The sequence below is a fragment of the Dermacentor albipictus genome, chromosome 1 (assembly GCF_038994185.2).
Source record: "Dermacentor albipictus isolate Rhodes 1998 colony chromosome 1, USDA_Dalb.pri_finalv2, whole genome shotgun sequence".
NCBI lineage: Eukaryota > Metazoa > Arthropoda > Arachnida > Ixodida > Ixodidae > Dermacentor > Dermacentor albipictus.
The window spans coordinates 247,120,885-247,138,982 of record NC_091821.1 but is presented as its reverse complement, the minus strand read 5'-3'; the positions used below and the strand labels follow the sequence as shown (position 1 = coordinate 247,138,982).

Genomic DNA, 18,098 nt, shown 5'->3' with positions numbered 1-18,098 from the left:
CGACAAAGACTCCTCTATTTATTTTCATCTCAAAGAGAAAAAAAGAGTTGAGTTGAGTTGAGTTGAGTTGAGTTGAGTTTAGTGGCACATAAGCAGCTGAGGCTATCATGCGCCAAACACTAGGCATAGATTCTTTTTTAAAAGTTGGGGCGAGAGAAAGAGAAAAAAGAGAGAGAAAGAAAAGGGAAAAGAAAGCTGTATATGTTCTCAAGAAATGTAGATACTACAATTCTGTAAACTTATAGGGCTTTTAATGGGAACGGAATCAACGTGCCTACTTGCAGTTTACGTGCAAATGGTAAGCCAATCGGATGGATTACTGTTTTCTTTTTTTTTTAAGTTCTATTGACAAGTTTCTCTACAACCGCGTACGGTTTGTGACATCTATCTTCGTTTTAGGTGTTTTAGGGAACGCAATCCGCATATCTCGGACATCTGTCATTCTTGCAAATATTTCTAGATTTCAATTTCAGGATTTTGAAGCATTGCAATTTCCGTCAATTCTTGTTGTCTAATTGCACCGCTGCTTATCCAACCATGTCAGTCGTTAACAATGGTGGCAGTGAAACTATATAAGCGAGAAAGAAGAGAGAGAGGGAGAGAAAAGGCTACACACCCAGAACTTCAACACGAATCACTCTTCCTTGTCACTTGTAAGTAGCGTTAAACTACCAGCGCATAACCTAATGGTAACTTTAAGGTATACGGCTTCGGGAATGAAGCTGTGTATGTTTTACGTGCGGCCCATTTCAGTCATATAGTAAGCGACATTTTCTTGCAGCGTCTCTCCTTGAAAGCCGAACTGATCAATACTGGTTCGCCTCCCACACCCCTGTATGCCCTCAGGCATTAACCCTCGCAAAAAAAAAAAATGAATAAATGCTGGTCTTTTCCGTGGGCTAATCGAGCAACTTCATCGGCACGGTCATTGCCTCTGATGCCACAATGACTTGGTCCCCACTGAGAAGTGACCTCGTGTTCCTTCTCAGCCAGGTGCTGTATCATTTAGCAATTTTAAATACAAATTGCTTATACGGACCGCGACGCAAGGCCGACAGTAAATGCTGTGACGCCACGTTCGAATGCGCTCGCTCGCACGCACGCACGCACGCACGCACGCACGCACGCACGCACACACACATACACACACACACACACACAAAACAAACAAACAAACAAAAGACGCGTTTGTATGATTGTTGGTCATCAATGAAACATCCTTCGACACGAAGGGCTGCCAGTTCTATGGTTGGGCGTGTCATTCACTAATACCTGCGCCTTCCGCAGAGAGAGTGCCGACATTGCAGCCTGTGACCAGTGCAGCGACGAGAAAACGATGCGTCACGTTCTGCGTCAGTGCCCGCAATATTGTGTGCAGAGGACTATCACTCACGCTGTCCTTAACAAGTTTGACGACCAGCATCTTTCGGAATAAAACCTACAATACAGATGGGACTCATCGTGCCACCAGAAGAGTGTGAAATCATTATTGGGTTTTTGAGGTCTACCGGATTTTGCGAAAAACCGGAGTTCTACTTGATTCTTCTTCCTTGTTTCTTTCTCTCTCTCTCCTCCTTTCCTCTTGATAACCTTCTTTACGCACCTAACTACAGGATAGCAAACCACAAACTTCTATCTGGTTTACCTCATTACCTTTCCACTCCCCCTTTCTCTCTCTCTCTCTCTCTCTCTCTCTCTCTCTCTCTCTCTCTCTATCTCTCATATACAAACACATACGCGCGCACACACATATATACAGGGTGTTCAGTTAGACTTTCAGGGTTTAAAAAAAAAGTGCGAAGAGGGGTACACAGAAACTATTTTTCTAACTATAGGTTATGCAGCCAGGCGGTCGCAAACTGGGAGGATAACTGTCGTCGTAATGTCAGTATTTAATTAAATTCGATAACTAACTTTTTAATTACAGCAGTTAGCGTGTATGTTTATATTGAAAATTCAGAGGCAGTGCCATTTGGTGACTATTTCATTTTGTACAATTTTAATAACGCGCATGTGTCCCGACATATGCACGTCTGAAATTTCAGCCCAAGCCTTCTAATTAGGCATGCGATCGGCGGCACCCGCTGTGAGGCCCCTCCCTATTGTGACGCAGCTGTTGCGTATGACGCCCAGTCTGATAAGAATTCGGGGTGACTGGCGGCGCTGATTACTTTTCGTTCTTGGCCGTTTCGTTCGTGGTCAGCGAAACCGAAGGATGACTTTGCGTGGCCGCTTGGCCGAGCTTTTTTTTCTAAGGCAATGACTTGCAGAGTTGGCGACAAAGCGCGGTGCCACCGTACACGTACTGTCGAAGCAATCAAGTGCACGATTACGATACTGGCTTTGGTTTTTATTTATTTATTTATTTATTTATTTATTTATTTATTTATTTATTTATTTATTTATTTGAATTTCGGAGGCTCAAAGTCATGCAAGCGATAAGCATGAAACAAAGGTGACAGCTGCCGGGCAGTACCTTAGCATGCCAGTGGTGTTCCAGAGACTCATACCTGTCCGAATTGTGTGATTTGAGGGCCTTGCATTGCCTACGCCTGAAAAACTGCTGTGAAATAGAAGGACGACTGCGAACTCGCGCGAGTAGGTGCAATTCAATGGTGTCTGACAATTTCGATATTGGTGAAGTGATGATGATGACGATATTGGTGTAGTGAAAAATTGGTGTAGTGCTATCAATAACGCAGATGGACGGCAATGCCTCATTAGCAATGAGTTTGTACGCGTCTCGCCATCCGGATCGGCGAGTTCCAACCAAAGCAACATTTGTTAGCATTTTCAGACGTTTTCGCACAACAGGCTCAGTTCACCAAAAAATACAGTCCAAGAAGAACATCATTGATGAGGACCTTGAAATTGACGTCCTTGCCTGCCTGCATGCAATGCCAAATGCAAGCATCAAAGAGATCTCTAAACAATGCGGGAAAAGCGTGGGAACTATGCACAACGTTCTAAAAAAGCCCGAATTTCATCCATACTATGCGTTTCATCAGGACCTAAGTGAGGTAGACTTTGAAAAACGGGCAGGCTTTTGTAATTGGGCCCTAATAAAAACTGACCAAGATAAGGATTTCGCACAAAGAGGGATTTGGACTGATGAGGCTTGATTTTGCAGGAACGGCAGAGTGAACCTTCACAATGCTCACTATTGGTCACAAGGAAATCCTCACTGGCTGCGGCAACACAACCACGAAATTCGCTGGGATCTAAATGTATGGTATGATACTTGAGGCCAGTTAAAATTAAATTATGGGATTTTACGTGCCAAAACAACTTTCTGATTATGAGGCACGCCGTATAGTGGAGGACTCCGGAAATTTTGACCACCTGGGGTTCTTTAACGTGCACCTAAGTCTGAGCACACGGGTGTTTTCACATTTCGCCCCCATCAAAATGCGGCCGCCGTGGCCGGGATTCAATCCCGCGACCTCGTGCTCAGCAGCCCAGCACCATAGCCACTGAGCAACCACGGCGGGTGCTTAAGGACAGTATCATTGGCCCTTACTTCTTCGAGGGGAATCTCGATGGAAAGAATTATGCGCACGGAATTCTTGCTGGTGTCGTCGATAAATTTGCCTCGAGTCTCCCTCTCAACGAACTGCGGCAAGTTTGGTTCCAGCATGACGGGGCCCCACCCCACTTGTCATCCACTCCAATGACCTGGTTAAACTGTAACTTTCCACGGCAGTGGATTGGACGCGAAGGAGAGATGTTTTGGCCGCCGAGATCCACTGATCTCTCTCCACTGGGCTTCATTTTGTGGGGCTACGTGAACGTTCGCGTTTACGCAGTTGAACCCACTGATGTCAACGACATGAAGATGAGAAAAGTTACCGCCTGTAGAAGCATCGACCCGGAAATTCTGCGCAGAGTTGCCCACTCAACGCGAGAGCGGTTCATGCGGTGTGTTGCGGCGGAAGGCAAGCATTTCGAACAATTTTAAACCGTTGGTTTCTTGGCGATTGCCCTAATTAAGTTGAGTAAGATTTTATATCACTCGAAACTAATATTGTGTAAGCAATAGTATATTTGAAGCAAATTTTTAAAATGTTTGCATGTTTTGTTTGTATGTATGCCATAGATTTACACTGCACTTGTTTTTTTTTTGTTGTTCTTTTATTCCCACTTCTTCCGAATGCCGGAATCGGGGCTGTGTGAAACTAATTAAACATGAATTTGACTACTTTGACACAATTTCATGCTCTGTCATGAGGACTGGTAGATGCGTTCTAATATTAAGAATACAGGCCACTAACCCGCGTTCCCTAAGCGCTGACAATGCAGGGTCGTAAATTCTTTTTACGCATCTGCACAACGCCCTGGAAACTTTAGTGGTTAATAATGTGCTGCATGGCAGCTGACGCTGTCGCTTTATGTTGTGCGATGGCATTATAGTTTAGATCATTCTGCAAACAAAGCTTCCATTATTATAAAAAAAGCAGAGCAGTATCACTGCACCTGAGCGCATAAGAAGTCTTTTAAGGTACGGCATCACTTGTGGAAACAAGCGCGCGCAAAGCCGCGCGCTTAAAGACGCGCGCCGCGAAAGGCGCTTTCGCAGCAAGAATTTTATCTGGGGTCTTCGCTTCGCGCAAAGAGCTGATTTGGGTGCCAGGTCACGAGGGTGTAGAGGGAAACGAGCGTGCACACGCTGCCGCCCGAGCTTTTCAACCCCGGGGTCCCTCCTCCTCCCTCCCTGAAGACTCGGACTTCCCAGTGCCATTAATAACTTATGCAGAGGTATTACAACACATGCGCTTATCGCGACGAAAATACCCGGGCCCAGCTAAGGGATTAGACAAATCAGAAGAATGCCATTTACGAAGGTTACAAACCCTGTCATTTAATAACCCAGTGAAGCTACATGCTATTGAGCCACAATCTTTTTCGGCCGAATGTAAATTCTGCGGGCAAAAAGCAGATCTGTACCATATGGTATGGGCCTGCCAGGCTAATAGTGCCTTAGAAACTATAAAACAGCCAACGTGGGAAGGATGGGAGGCAGCCCTGTCCAGCTCAACCCTCAAGGACCAGCGAGCCCTCGTGGAAAGAGCTAGGGCGGCGGCCTTAGCCAACGGAATTCCGGAATAGGAATCCGACCACCCTTCTCCTAACTCCCCTCTCCCTTTTTTTTTCTCTAAATAAAACGTTTTCATCATCATCATCTAGAATAACAGCTTGGGCTTGATGGTTTTCCATCCTGGTGTTAACAGCGCAAAACGTGGATGGGACGCGATACGAGAGGACGACACCACAAGCGCTGCCGAAATAAGCGGGCCGCCTTGGGCGCGCTTATTTCCGCAAGCGAGGACGCACCTTTAAGCGGCACGGCGTCTTGTCATCCACTCTACTAGCCTAGCGATTGCTCAAAGAAACAGGGCTCGTCTGACGTCGCCAGCACAGTCATTCTACCGCTTCGCTGGCCAAGAACGGAAACGCTGGCCGAGAACGAAAAGTAATCGCCGTCGCCCATCACCCCACATTCTTTTTCACACGGAGCGCCATACGCGACAGCCGCGTCACACCGGGGAGGGGCCTCGCATGCGCAATCGGACGGCTTGGGCTGGAATTTCAGACGTGCACATCTCGGGACACAGGCGAGTTACTAAAATCGTACAAAGTGGAATATAGTCGCCAAATGGCACCGCCTCCGAGTTTTCAATATAAACATACTTGCTAACGGCAGTAAATAAAAAGTTATTTTCGAATTTATTTATATACTGACATTACGAGGGCAATTATCCTCACAGTTTGCGACCGCCTGGCCGCATAACCTATAGTTAGAAAAATGGTGTCTGTGTACTCCTCTTCGCATTGTATTAAAAACCCGGAAAGTCTAACTTCGAACACGTATATATATATATATATATATATATATATATATATATATATATATATATATATATATATATATATATATATATATATATATATATATATACATATATATATATAGTCATATCATAAGAAGCCAACAAACACTGACACCAAGGACAACATAGGGGAAATTACTTGTGCTTAAAAAATGAAATAAGGAAACGATAAAGTAATCGAAATTAAAGTGGATGAAAAAACAACTTGCCGCAGGTGGGAACCGAACCCACAACCTTCGCATTTCGCGTGCGATGCTCTACCAATTGAGCTACCGCGGCGTCGCTTTCCCATACACTTTCTTGGGTATTTATGTGTCCTAGTAGAACCCTGGGAGTTTCCCCTATGTTGTCCTTGGTGTCAGTGTTTGTTGGCTTCTTATGATATGACTAATAAACATCGGGCCCCTCGGTTAACCCCCTTTCTTCTCCTTCATTGTATATATATATATATATATATATATATATATATATATATATATATATATATATATATATATATATATATATATATATATATATATATATATATATATATATATATATATATATATATATATATATAAGTTCTGTAAGCTCTGGCTTATGGCTTGAAACCCACAATCACACATACGTCCTCAGAATTTCATTTTTGCGGCTATGCCTCAGGGGCGCATAAGTAGTCATAATTGAGCACTGGATGGTTGGTTTGAAATGCTTTATCTGAAAGCGAGTTTAGCTGAGCAAACAGCCAGGCTGTGATGTGCATGTATACTGCCCAGAATGAGAGAGCAGATGCAAGGCCTTGTCTTGAGTCATTTGGACGCTCGCTGCAGCCGCATCATATACACCAGTAAAGCTTTGCTATAATGCAAGTGAAAGAGGCGCACTGACCTTTGGTTACAACTGTTAGTTCTATATCATCTTCAATGTTCGCACGCATATTAAAAAAAAGAACAATTATGCTTTCCGTGCACCACACCCATCTCATTAACAGCGGATCTTTCGGATTGCGGACCAGGATCGGTTACTACGTTACGCTGCAACATTAGTGCATAAAGGCTTAAGTCACGTGTGACGTGAGCTAAACTGCACCGTTCACTTCATCAACGACCAATGGCCAAGTAGGCAGTGCGATTGGTCGCCTGCTATTTTGACCGTGCCTCTTCTCCGGCCGTACGTTAAATCGAGTTTTAAATATTGTGGCAACTGAGTTATTCGATGGTTAATGTTGGCTGCAGAAACAACGGGCGTCCAATTCACAAAGCTATTGATCCGAAAAAAGTATTTGTTCATGCCCTATCGCGTTCACTAATATTATCACTAACACGATCAGCCCGAGTGACTTCTGGCGAAGTACTCTAGAACTGCTTGGTGAATTCTGTCCCGGATATACTTTGAAAGGTTATAGCACTTTGAAGGATATACAGCACTTCGCATACGAACATTATTTCCAGATGAGCTGTGGTCCATGTCGACTTGCGGTCCACTCAGCGACATGCCTGCCAAGAAATTTCACTACGAGTAGATTTCAGCAAACACCTGCGTACGAAATACCACTGTAAAACGCTTTCACCACTCATTGTTGGTTTTGAGTCGCTTGAATGTGAAAGTTACCTTCGGGTCCAGAGTCGCTCCCGTCTCGGATAGAAATAAAATCACATCATTCGAGATTGTCGAAGTGCCGACGCGTAACAGGCAGTTCTCAAAAGGGGGTGATATGTATGTCCATTACTGTGAATCTGGATAAAAATGCTTTTGAAAGCTGAAAATAGAGAGAAATGGACAGTACACTATCAGAAGAAGGTGAAAACAATGTAATAAAATGGCACAAACCTGGAAGTTCGAGAAGCACAAAGCTTAAGCAGTCGACAGGGAAGCGCAACCAGAAGCAAAAGACAGCTGCCCACTCTTCGTATGCGCTATATAGAGCTGTCGATGGAGCGGTGCGTTCATACAGCGCATTTTCTAAGCCTTATTTTACCCCGGTTCGATGACGCCGTACCGGACATGAACATGTTCAAGGCAACTTGCTATCTATATGCCGTCACAAAAAAAACATGACTTCACTTGGGTCAGCTCCCCCTTTTTACTTCGGTAATTAGAATAGAAGCGTTCGTTTTTCCATCGATGTCACTGATCAGCGAAAGAAAGACGATTACCCGCGTTGCCTGATTAACTGTCAACTGTTTCTATTTTGCGCCGACATGATGGTAGCGTAGATGAAGCAGTGAAAACAAACATAAAATAAAACAGACCACTCGAGATGGCAGTCTCTTAAGGCACAAACAAAAGACATGAGCCCGCGTATTGACAAAAAATGCTCTTGCGTTAGAACTGATCGTAAGAACAGTTCTAGCCAATCGTAATCTCGGACATGTTGTTAGCGAATGTGACCGGCCACCGACAAACAACACTTGCGAGCGAACATATTCGTGAATTCTGACATAAATTTGGGAGCTGGTTATATGGTGCCAACAAGAACTTGTCCAACGAAAAAAATTGTCGTGTGCGCTGCCCAGTGGTCAATCTTTTGAATTAACACAGCACGGCTGGAGCTGGATGTTTTAAGAACTACACAACAAAACATTTTAATTTTTTTTGCCGTAAATATTTTCCATTTTAGCGATAACGATAACATTCTTCGATGTACTCGGACGTGAGTCTTTTTGTTAATCCTATGCATTTTGTTAAGTTTCTATTTTTTATTAAGCTGACAGGTATTTCCATGTTTACTGCAGAGCCTCGCGCATACTGCTCTCGCTGGCTGCATTGTGCAGAGGAAGCTGCGGGCTTCTGTCAAGATGCGCTGCCAAAATCGTAAGCAGGTCTCTGTCTTCTAACGTGCGCAGCATAGGTAAAAAAAAAAAAACCACGAATCTTTGTTCCCTCTAATAGACACATATTCTGCGGACGTAGTCATCTTCTCGGAATTGTGGCACTCGAATCAGATCGCTGGCCATGAGATTTTTGAATGCGAAAGTAGCTACAAATTCTTTCGTCGAGACAGCGGGCAGCGCACAGGTGGCGAAGGGCTCATAGCCGTACCATATCTCGCTGCGAGACGCGAGATAACTTTTTATAATCATCTGGAGTTTATACGCGCTCGAATAACTGCCGAGCACAAAGACTTCATCTTTAAGAGCCTGCTATCGGTCACCTAGTTCAGCTAACACATTTTGCAATGAGGAGAAGGAGGAGGAGACAAAGGAGAGGAAAGACAGGGAGGTTAGCCAGTGTAAGTACCGGCTGGCTATCCTGTGCTGGGGAAAGGGGTAAAGGGAATAAAAGGAGAAAGAAGAAGAAGAGGAAAAAAATGGAAAAAAAAGAAAATTCACGCAGTAGCGCGATACTACGCGCTACAACGTTCAAAGGCGGTCGCACAATTCGCATGTCCTTAAAAACTTCAACAAAGCCCTTAAGGCCTTGAGTGCCGAAGCCCGTTTGGACCAGTGTCCTATAGCTTTTTCAATGAGCTTTCTGACATTGTAAGCGGCGTGACACAACAGTGTCCTTCGTGCCCTTTATTCTTAGTGGCCTGTTAATACTTGTCGGGGATTCGCTGGGAAACCCACCATACAGTTTTCGGAAAGGGTGGCTCTGGGTGGCTCTCGTTCATTAACCCATGTTTCGATTTTAACCTCGCGCAACTTGTAACTCAGCCAACGCGAAGTTCCAGTCATTCTTCACGCCACCGTTTTGAACCACATTTTAACTGTTTTAACCACAACCACTCACCTCTTTCCTGCAGCGCTCAACAATTTCCTGGCGTTAGTGATCACTGCATTCTACTTTTCGGCTTACGTACTTGGCCCCCTTCTGTTAAATGGTCGAAAGTTATTCGTGATTACAAAAATATTGACGTAACTGTTATTCTTTCTGAATTATCACCCTTTATTAGTGAATATATGTCGAGTTTGTATGCACTCGCATGGTACAGGCAAACTGGACCTTGCTTAACGTTAAGATATCACACATAATGGACCGTTATCTTCCACAAAGCGTATCACAACTAAATCTCGGGCACCTTGGTTTAACGAACCTCTCTCTCCCCAGCGTATACGGTAGCCAATCCGATTTTTTTTTCTCTGGTTAACCTCCCTGCCTTTCCCCTATCCTCTCTCTCTCTCTCTCTCTTGAACGGTTACTAAAAAATAAATAAAAGGTTAGTTCGGCGCACAAAAAAAATGTCAGCTAATGCCACGTGCTGGATTGCTTACACCAACGCTAATAACGAGTACAAACAGCCTATAAAACGCGCCAAGGATGAGTTTTATAACAATACTCTACCAACACTTGTGCGTTACAATCCTCGAAAATGTTGGTGCTTAGTCAATAGCAAAAATAAAATATTGATTGAGGTTTGCGATACGAGTGGCGTTCCTCTAAATAACAAGGATTGCTGTGATGTACTAAATAATGCGCTTATCGTTTTTTCTCGCATGATGCTCCTGATGTATATATACCCTGATTTCCCTGACTGAAGCTTTTTTTTTCTTTCTCTGTACCCTGTTTTGTTTGATTCAACTAGTAATTCTTGTTTAAATGAAAACCTAAAGCTTTCCAGCTGTGCTGGTGACCTTTAGATTTTTCATCTTTATGAAATGTACAGCGATGTATTCATCATTGATCCTTTGCTAGAATTTTTTCCCAGTCATTGCACGGTTGTACCATACCAAGTGATTGGAAGGTGGGGATAATGGTTCCTTTGCAAAATCAGGTGTTTCTCATTGACCGCTGAACTACAGCCCGATATCATTGACCAGTATACCTTGCAAGCTCATGAAACACGGCGTATATTCGCACGTGCTATGTTTTATTGGATCTAACTCATTTTTTTCTGCTTGTCAATAGGGCTTTTGAAAATATTTTTGTTGTGAAACGCAGCTTTTGTTATTTACAAACGACTTTTTTCGCGCTCTCGATAAAGGTTTCCTTGTCGTTTGTATTTTTCCAGATTTGATTCAGCCTCACATCAGCTACCCTTCCTCAAACTTGATAAGTTGAACTTTTGTGCTAATGTTTTAGGTTGGATTAAACGCTTTCGTTCTGACGGCTAACGATCATGACTCTTCCTTCGCTTCAATAAGCTCGGAAGTGCTTCAGGGGTCGGTTTTGAGGACTGCCACTCTTTCTGATATAGATCAACGATCTTCCTACTAAAGTTTCTTTGTCTATAAATTTGGTTACTGATGACTGTGTAATATACCGCCTAAATGCTAACCCCTAGCTGTGACTGTACTGCATTACATAGTGACCTTGATTATATTTCCCACTGGTGTTCCCATTGCCTAATGAAAAGAGTAATATTAACAAGAGTAAAAGCACGCGCATTTCCGTACTGCCTTACACTCTCAATAACACACCCCTAACAGCCCAGACTTCTTAAAACTATCTCGGCGTCATTATAACACAGGATATATGTGGACTTTGCATGTCAATTATCCACAAGGCTAATCGCATGCTAGATTTTCTTGTGCCGGAACTTCTCATGTGCCACTACTACCGTAAAAGCTCCACCTTTACAAGACCTTGGTCAGACCCAAGCTTCAGTATGCCTGCTCGATTTGGGATCCTGGCCAGGTAACACTAACAAACCTTTTAGAGTCGAACCGGAATCGCAGAATCCGGTCTATTCTTTCTAACTACAGTCGCCATTCCAATTTTGTTCTTTCCTCATTGACACTAACGCTTGACCTGCCAAACCTCACTATGCGCCGAAAGTGTTCTCGACTGTGCTTCTTCCACAAAATAGTTTACTTTAACAAGATGCTTAGGGAAGAGTTGCTGTATCGGCCATCGTACGTATCATCTCGCATTGATTATTCCTAAAGAAGTTGGTGTACCCCTTTGTCAAACAAAAATTTGTTCAGACTAATTTATACCAAGAACCTCGGTAGACTAGAACACTCTCCGCTCCCCCCCCCCCTCCCCCTGCTGTCATTACTGACATTTCTAACGGCAGGAATTTCAAGACCACATCTAACACTTTTATTTGGTTTTGCCCCTCCTCTCTGTAAAGGCTTCGGGTGATTGGGAGGACGAAAAGAAATAAATAAATAGATTCTTTGAGGGGCAGCCTTCACCACCACAGCACCTTTCACCTTTTTGATGGTAATAAAATGCTATTATATTGTATTCTGCCTATGGTTCTGCTGCAAGCGTGCCATGCGAAAGCACATTTGGGAAAAAAAGTATGAGGAATGTGTGTGTGTATATATATATATATATATATATATGTGTAACATACCGATGCTAGAGCCAGTTAGCAAAGCATGCTGTCCTCGATTGCCGGCGGCGGGCGACCGAAAAGTGCATGAGTTGCCAGCCCGCTCTACCCGCAAGTTCGCAAATGCGGACACGTCACTCTACATGACGATAAGTACTGCAGTCGTCGTATAGAGTGCCAGTGCACACCGTTCACAAATTCAGCCGTGCCACCGCGCCCTACACCGTCGAGGTTCCTCTGGCATCGACGATGGCGATCCCCGCACCGACGAATTATCAAGGCGCGAGAGCACGTTGTTCTGATAACGAATGCCATGGCTGGAGGGCAAGGCCGCGACGCGGTGTGGCCAGAGGCGCCGTGGTTTTGTTCCGCGCCGCTCGCCGTCTATGTTCCCGACGCGTATACCCAAACGTACTCTTGCGGGCGTTAAGATGTGTTTTTACCCTTTGTTAATGACGATATGCAGTGGTGGTGTTCTGCGACCTACGATTAACGGTTGCGAAACGGATTTTCGTGCAACGGAACGCACTTGTTCTACCGGCCTCGGCCCTCTGAGCGGGCTTCGCCTGCAGGCCACGCACATAGGCAATGCGCCGATTGCACGCAGAACCATATATATATATATAGGTGGTGAAGCAAATCATCTCCGACTGCAAGACCCCCCCGGCACGAATCAGTGCTAAATTGAGTCAAGAGACATATTGCGACTTACCGTATTTTCCTGTTGATGCCCGCCGGAAGCTGCCTGTAGAGGCGCGTCTGTCATTATCGAGCGATAGCGGCTCACAGTCGAGAGGGCGCCAGTGAGAGTGTGACGATAGTACGCCGATACTACCCGATAAAATTTGGTAGGCAACGGGAACAGCTAGCTTGGGACGCAGCATGTATTTTTTCTCTGTTTTATCTTTAAGGAACAGAAAAATTGTTGTAGTGTTAGCATACATTTTTTTCGCGGAATCTCGGGGAAAGTGTGGGCAGCCGGTGTGTGCGTCCTAGGTTCCTGATAAGAGAGATAGCAGCTGCGCGCCATTTTTAGAGACGTGCTAGCCTAGTGCGTCGGGCTTGCTGAGAAGGAGGGAGCCGTTGTAGAGGTGTACAGAGTGTTTTATTGAACAGTTTGGCACTTAGATTGATTCAGTATGGCAAGGATAAATAGGATTCACAGAAAGGCATGTGCTGAGGGGTGGGGGGCTCCAAGACGCAGGTCTCATTTCTTTTATAATTAGAGTGTGCAAGTGTGTGGTGAACAGGGGCGCGATCGGAGATCGTTGTTCGAAGCACACGTTCAGCTTACGTTCAGTTTCGCCTCATGCGAATGGTCTATAGGCAGCGCCGAGTTGTCAGTCGCCGGGGCACGGTTGACGACTCAGCGCGGCCTATACAGACCATTCGCGTGAGGCAAAACAGAACGCAAGCTGAACTTGCGTTTCGAAAAACGATCTCCGATCGCATCCCAGGTGTCAACACTGCCAGGTGCTTATACGGTTCACTAAATCACTCTTGGAAATACCTGGATGTACCTGCTCTATCGCAGCAACGTTCCAACAAGGGCGTTACTGTCTTAGGGGCTAAATTTTCTTTACACGGTATAGTAGCGTCTATACTCTCGCTTTTGCCCAGGAGAGGTCACTTCAAAGCACTTCAACCTAGAATAAGCATGTCGCGAATACTTTGCAGGCTCGTGCGCCGGCTAATAGCACATCCGTATCTGGGAAGGATAGACTTTTTGCACAACTTGTACGTTAGCCATAAACTAAACGTGGATGGACTAAACGTGGACGGCTAGAGGAACAGTGAGCCTGCTGACAAAAATAAGAACAATTTCTGAGTAATATATGTACAGTCATGTCTCTAAGGTAAAAAAAAAAGCTAATAATCTCATTCAACAAATTTAATGAATTCTAGTGAACGTTCACTGGTTGGCACGTCGCTTATACAATACGTGCACTTCGTGGTTTATGTTTTTTCGAAATGCAGAGCGTGTTAGGACAGCAGAACAAGTTAGAACCAAAGCATTAATAACGTCGTCCTAAAGCTAGGTTATGCTGTGATTTGTTTCAAGCGTCGTGCGACGGCCGCTTGATATCGTCGAACTCCTCCGCTACCGTCAAACGATGTGAACACCATCGCAGACAGCGAGACTCGGTTTGCATCCACGCTTAACAGCGCAGCAGTTTCCTTCAATGACTTCTTAGGGACCACGAATAATCCTCATAGCTCTTACAATTAGCGGGATCGAAGTCTGGATGATTTAAAACACGACTACATTACTATGCATGCATACATGCAGCCAGACCGCCGACGAGAAGTTTCGTTAAGTTTGACGTGTTAAGATTGCTTCGATCCTACAAACACAGACGAGTTGAAGTGGAACCGTTATTTAATAAAGTTTCCTCTTCCTCGACTTCGCACTTGACTTCAGGGCTCAAAACACGTCAACCGAAGTAGAGAGAGCGAGAGAGAGAGACAGATAAACGGGGTGGGAAAGGCAGGGAGGTTAACCCGAAAATATTCTGGTTTGCTACCCTGCACTGGGGAAGGGTAAGGGGAAATGAAAGGTCAAAAATAGCGGAGAAGCCGAGCTACATGGCCTACTGAGGTAACGGCCGTCTGTCCTCTTACGCCAGAATAGACGGACATTGCATAGTTTACAACCGTCCCTCACAAGTTTACGTATATCCTAATGCTGGTACGCATACAGGATTTTTTTGTGTGTGTAAGAACTCTTGTTCTCCGCGTGCATTCTCCTCACAGGTGAATACTCGTGGAGAAGCAGTGCTGAACACCGTTATTATTGATTCATGACCACTTCATTATACTAATGCCATTGAAATCATGTGGGTCCGTATTCACGAAAAGCTCTTATGCTAGAGTTGTTCGTAAGAGAAAATATCAGCCAAATCCGGACGCTGGACATATCAGCGAAGGTGGCTGGCCAATGGCGAAAGATACTTACGACCGAAAAGCTTCGTGAATTCATCCCATGGTCCGTACATGAATCTCTTCACAACTCGTCTGGTTGACCTCCCTGCCTTTCCTCTCATTGCTTTCTCTCTCTATCACTCTCTCTCCACAATTCCAACGCGTTGATGGTGCCGAGGTGTGAGTGTGCAAGGGTTAGTAATCATTAAAGTGGAAAGTTGGGCGAGTTGCTATGCGTTCATAATGGTAACAGCACGAACAAAACGACGACTGACAGAGCTCCAAGCATGTCTGGCCATTAACTAACAGGATAATTTACGGCTGCAAAAGTTAACTACAATTACGCTGAAACCAAAGCCCTGTACGAACCAATGAATCACACCGAGAGAAGTGCGCGTTCTAGTGGTCACATTGAAAGGCCACCAATTTGTGTGGGCTAGTTACAGCGAGCACCGACGCGAAAGCTGCCTGGGAGGAGTTTGGCTGCTTGTTCGAGGTTTGCGCTATGTGCGCGACACTCCCTCAGCAGGCGATCTCTGCTCCTACCGCCGAACAACATTTACTTAAGGGAGTGTATTGAACAACTAGCAGGCCAGCAAGATTTGAAGAAATTGTTAGAACAGCTTTGCTAAAACGTCGTCGACATGGGAAGATTTTTTTTCCCCCAGATACGTTAGCGGCAATTGATGTGAAAATCTCCTTTTCGCTCACTATTTGATGGACCGTACAACCAAGCGGGGAAATTATTGCACTTCCCGAAGCACTCTTACACACGCACTCTCGACAATACATTCTGCACAGAAGTCGCTTCTGCAATACAGGCAAAGCTTTGACGGCGCCCGTGTTGAGTCTTCTCCGGTTCACTGGTGACGCAGTGAGAACATATATAGAGGGTGCCCGCGAAGGCCCGTGCCTGTTGCGCTTGTCACGGTGATGCACAGCTCGGCGCGGCGACGTCTTCCTCTGGCGGCCCGGCGAACGTGCGGGCGAAGCGACCCGCTCAGGTGATGACGACCGCCTTGTGGACGCAGGGACCCCGCGGCGCTTGAAGCAGCGCCGGCCAGAGGTAGGTGCGAATGCGCTCCGACCGGTGGTCGGACGTGTGGAAGCGCACGTGCAGCTCCCGCCAGAAGGCGCGCGTCTCGAACTCGAGCGCAAACCCGTGGACGCTGAGCGCCCAGGCGAGCCGCACGCAGTCGCACACGTATCGCGTCAGTCCTGCGCAGCCCTTCAGGCAGGGGTAGTCGTACAGCGTGGCCCAGATCTGCGCGCACACTTCCTGCAGCGGGAAACCAAGGAGACTACTGTACTACTGTTGCTTTAAACTTTGTATAACATCATAAGTGTCTTTAGCAGGAGGTCCCGATACAGTCTTTGACTTTGGGACCTCCTTATGTATACTACGCACATGCAATTATCTGTATTTTTACTAATAAATAAATAAATTCTGAAATTGTGAAATTGTGAGAGAGAGAACGCACACACCACGGTTGATAACAGCGCGCACTAGGACAAAGGGCATTTAGGCTACACCGCGTGAAAGCTTTGATCTGTCTGCAGTCTCTCGATATAGAGGCGCGCGCTGATGGTCCCAGATGCTGTTGACGAATGAAGGAGGAGCGCCAGAACGCCCCCTTTTTTCACTTTTAGTTGCTGTGCCGCTTGTGGCTGGGAGTGGCGCTTATAGGAACGCTTTCCACTATCGTATGGGAATTTGGGAATGACCAATATCCGGACGTGCGACTCCTGTAGGTGCGGGGAAACCATCGAGCAGCGATTGTGTATCTGTCTTCCCTACGACCTCTAACGCCCTTCTCTCTGGACAACATTAAACCAACTGGACTGGAAACCGTTCTCTGAGACAAAGATATTGGACCGAGCCACATCCATCACTGGCACAAAAAGCGATTCAAGCACTAGTGCACTACTTGAAGCGCACCGGCTTGAGAGACCGCTTATAGAGCCCCTGTACATCCTTTCAAGTCGCTCAGTGCTCCCTCTCTCCCTCTTTCTACTCCCGCTTTCCCTTGCCCCCAGTGTAGGGTAGCAAACCAGACGCTCGTCTGGTTGACCACTCTGCCTTTCCTCTCCCTACATTTCCTCTCCTTGCTCTCTCTCTCTCTCTATCTATCTATCTATCTATCTATCTATCTATCTATCTATCTATCTATCTATCTATCTATCTATCTATCTATCTATCTATCTATCTATCTATCTATCTATCTATCTATCTATCTATCTATCTATCTATCTATCTATCTATCTATCTATCTATCTATCTATCTATCTATCTCCACCTATCTATCAACCTTTATTTTGATAGGAAGCATTGCGTCGCCTTCACAACAGTCACAATAATCTTTGTCCGCCCTTGTAATATGTTCGGTGTCTTCATTTTATCTTTTTTTTTGTGTGTGTGTTAGATGAATTGAGCATTCAGATGCCTGTTTTTCCTAAGTTTTTTTTATTATTGTATATCAAATATTGACTTACGTTTGCATTTTAGTGGCCTATGAAACTATGTACAACAGCCAACTCAGTTAGCACACCATTCTTCGCCACAGGGCTGCAAGGCGCGAAAGCCGCATCGTCAAGCTCCTTTTCAGGTGCCTGAGCGGGATGCTGCGCCACGCAGTGCGGTAACAGCGCCGGGAAGCATAACGCATCGCTAGCGTTGCCACAGTGTCTAAATCAGGGCTCCGTATTCCCCAAGAAGTTCTTGCGCCAGAACTATTCCTAAGAACAGTTGCCACCAATCATCATATTGGACGCACACCCGCGAGAAAAAGTGTACGGACCAGTAATTGCGCGAGAAAACTCCACTTCTCCTCTGTCTGTGAATGCAACTTGAAATTAAAGACTGCAGCCTAAACTTGGCGTTACGAATTTTCTAGTACCCTTGTCGATTTCCGTTTATGTGTGTTAATTACGATGGAATTCTGTTTTTGCGGTGACCCTGTGGTCCGTATACTTTTGTTCACGGGTGTAGCTTCATTTCTGTATCTTCTGTGTTTTCATTTATATGTTACAGTTCAATAGCTAAAAAAAAAAAAACCATATGCCTGTATTCACAAAAAGCTCTT

General features: G+C 45.2%; 2 protein-coding genes across 3 annotated transcripts in view; both read right to left on the bottom strand.

Annotated features, from left to right (window-relative positions):
* LOC135901339 (TNF receptor-associated factor 2-like) overlaps positions 1 to 12,871 on the bottom strand; it is a 42,862-nt gene extending 29,991 nt beyond the window's left edge. Inside the window, exons 1-3 of one of the 2 annotated variants that reach the window (XM_065431086.1) lie at positions 12,806 to 12,871; positions 7,482 to 7,629; positions 7,311 to 7,406 (exon numbers count right to left, since the gene is read on the bottom strand). In XM_065431086.1, the coding sequence (XP_065287158.1) occupies positions 7,311 to 7,364 (54 nt within the window). In that variant the 5' untranslated portion in view covers positions 7,365 to 7,406; positions 7,482 to 7,629; positions 12,806 to 12,871. Of the gene's footprint in view, positions 1 to 7,310; positions 7,407 to 7,481; positions 7,630 to 7,700; positions 7,774 to 12,805 lie in introns of those variants that run through there. The other variant, XM_070531152.1, reaches the window with a different exon arrangement.
* Positions 12,872 to 13,189: 318 nt separating this feature from the next.
* LOC135901341 (uncharacterized) overlaps positions 13,190 to 18,098 on the bottom strand; it is a 53,534-nt gene continuing 48,625 nt past the window's right edge. The window contains exon 6 of the mRNA XM_065431093.2: positions 13,190 to 16,294. Coding sequence (XP_065287165.1) covers positions 16,016 to 16,294 — 279 coding nt within the window. The 3' untranslated portion in view covers positions 13,190 to 16,015. The remainder of the gene's footprint in view (positions 16,295 to 18,098) is intronic.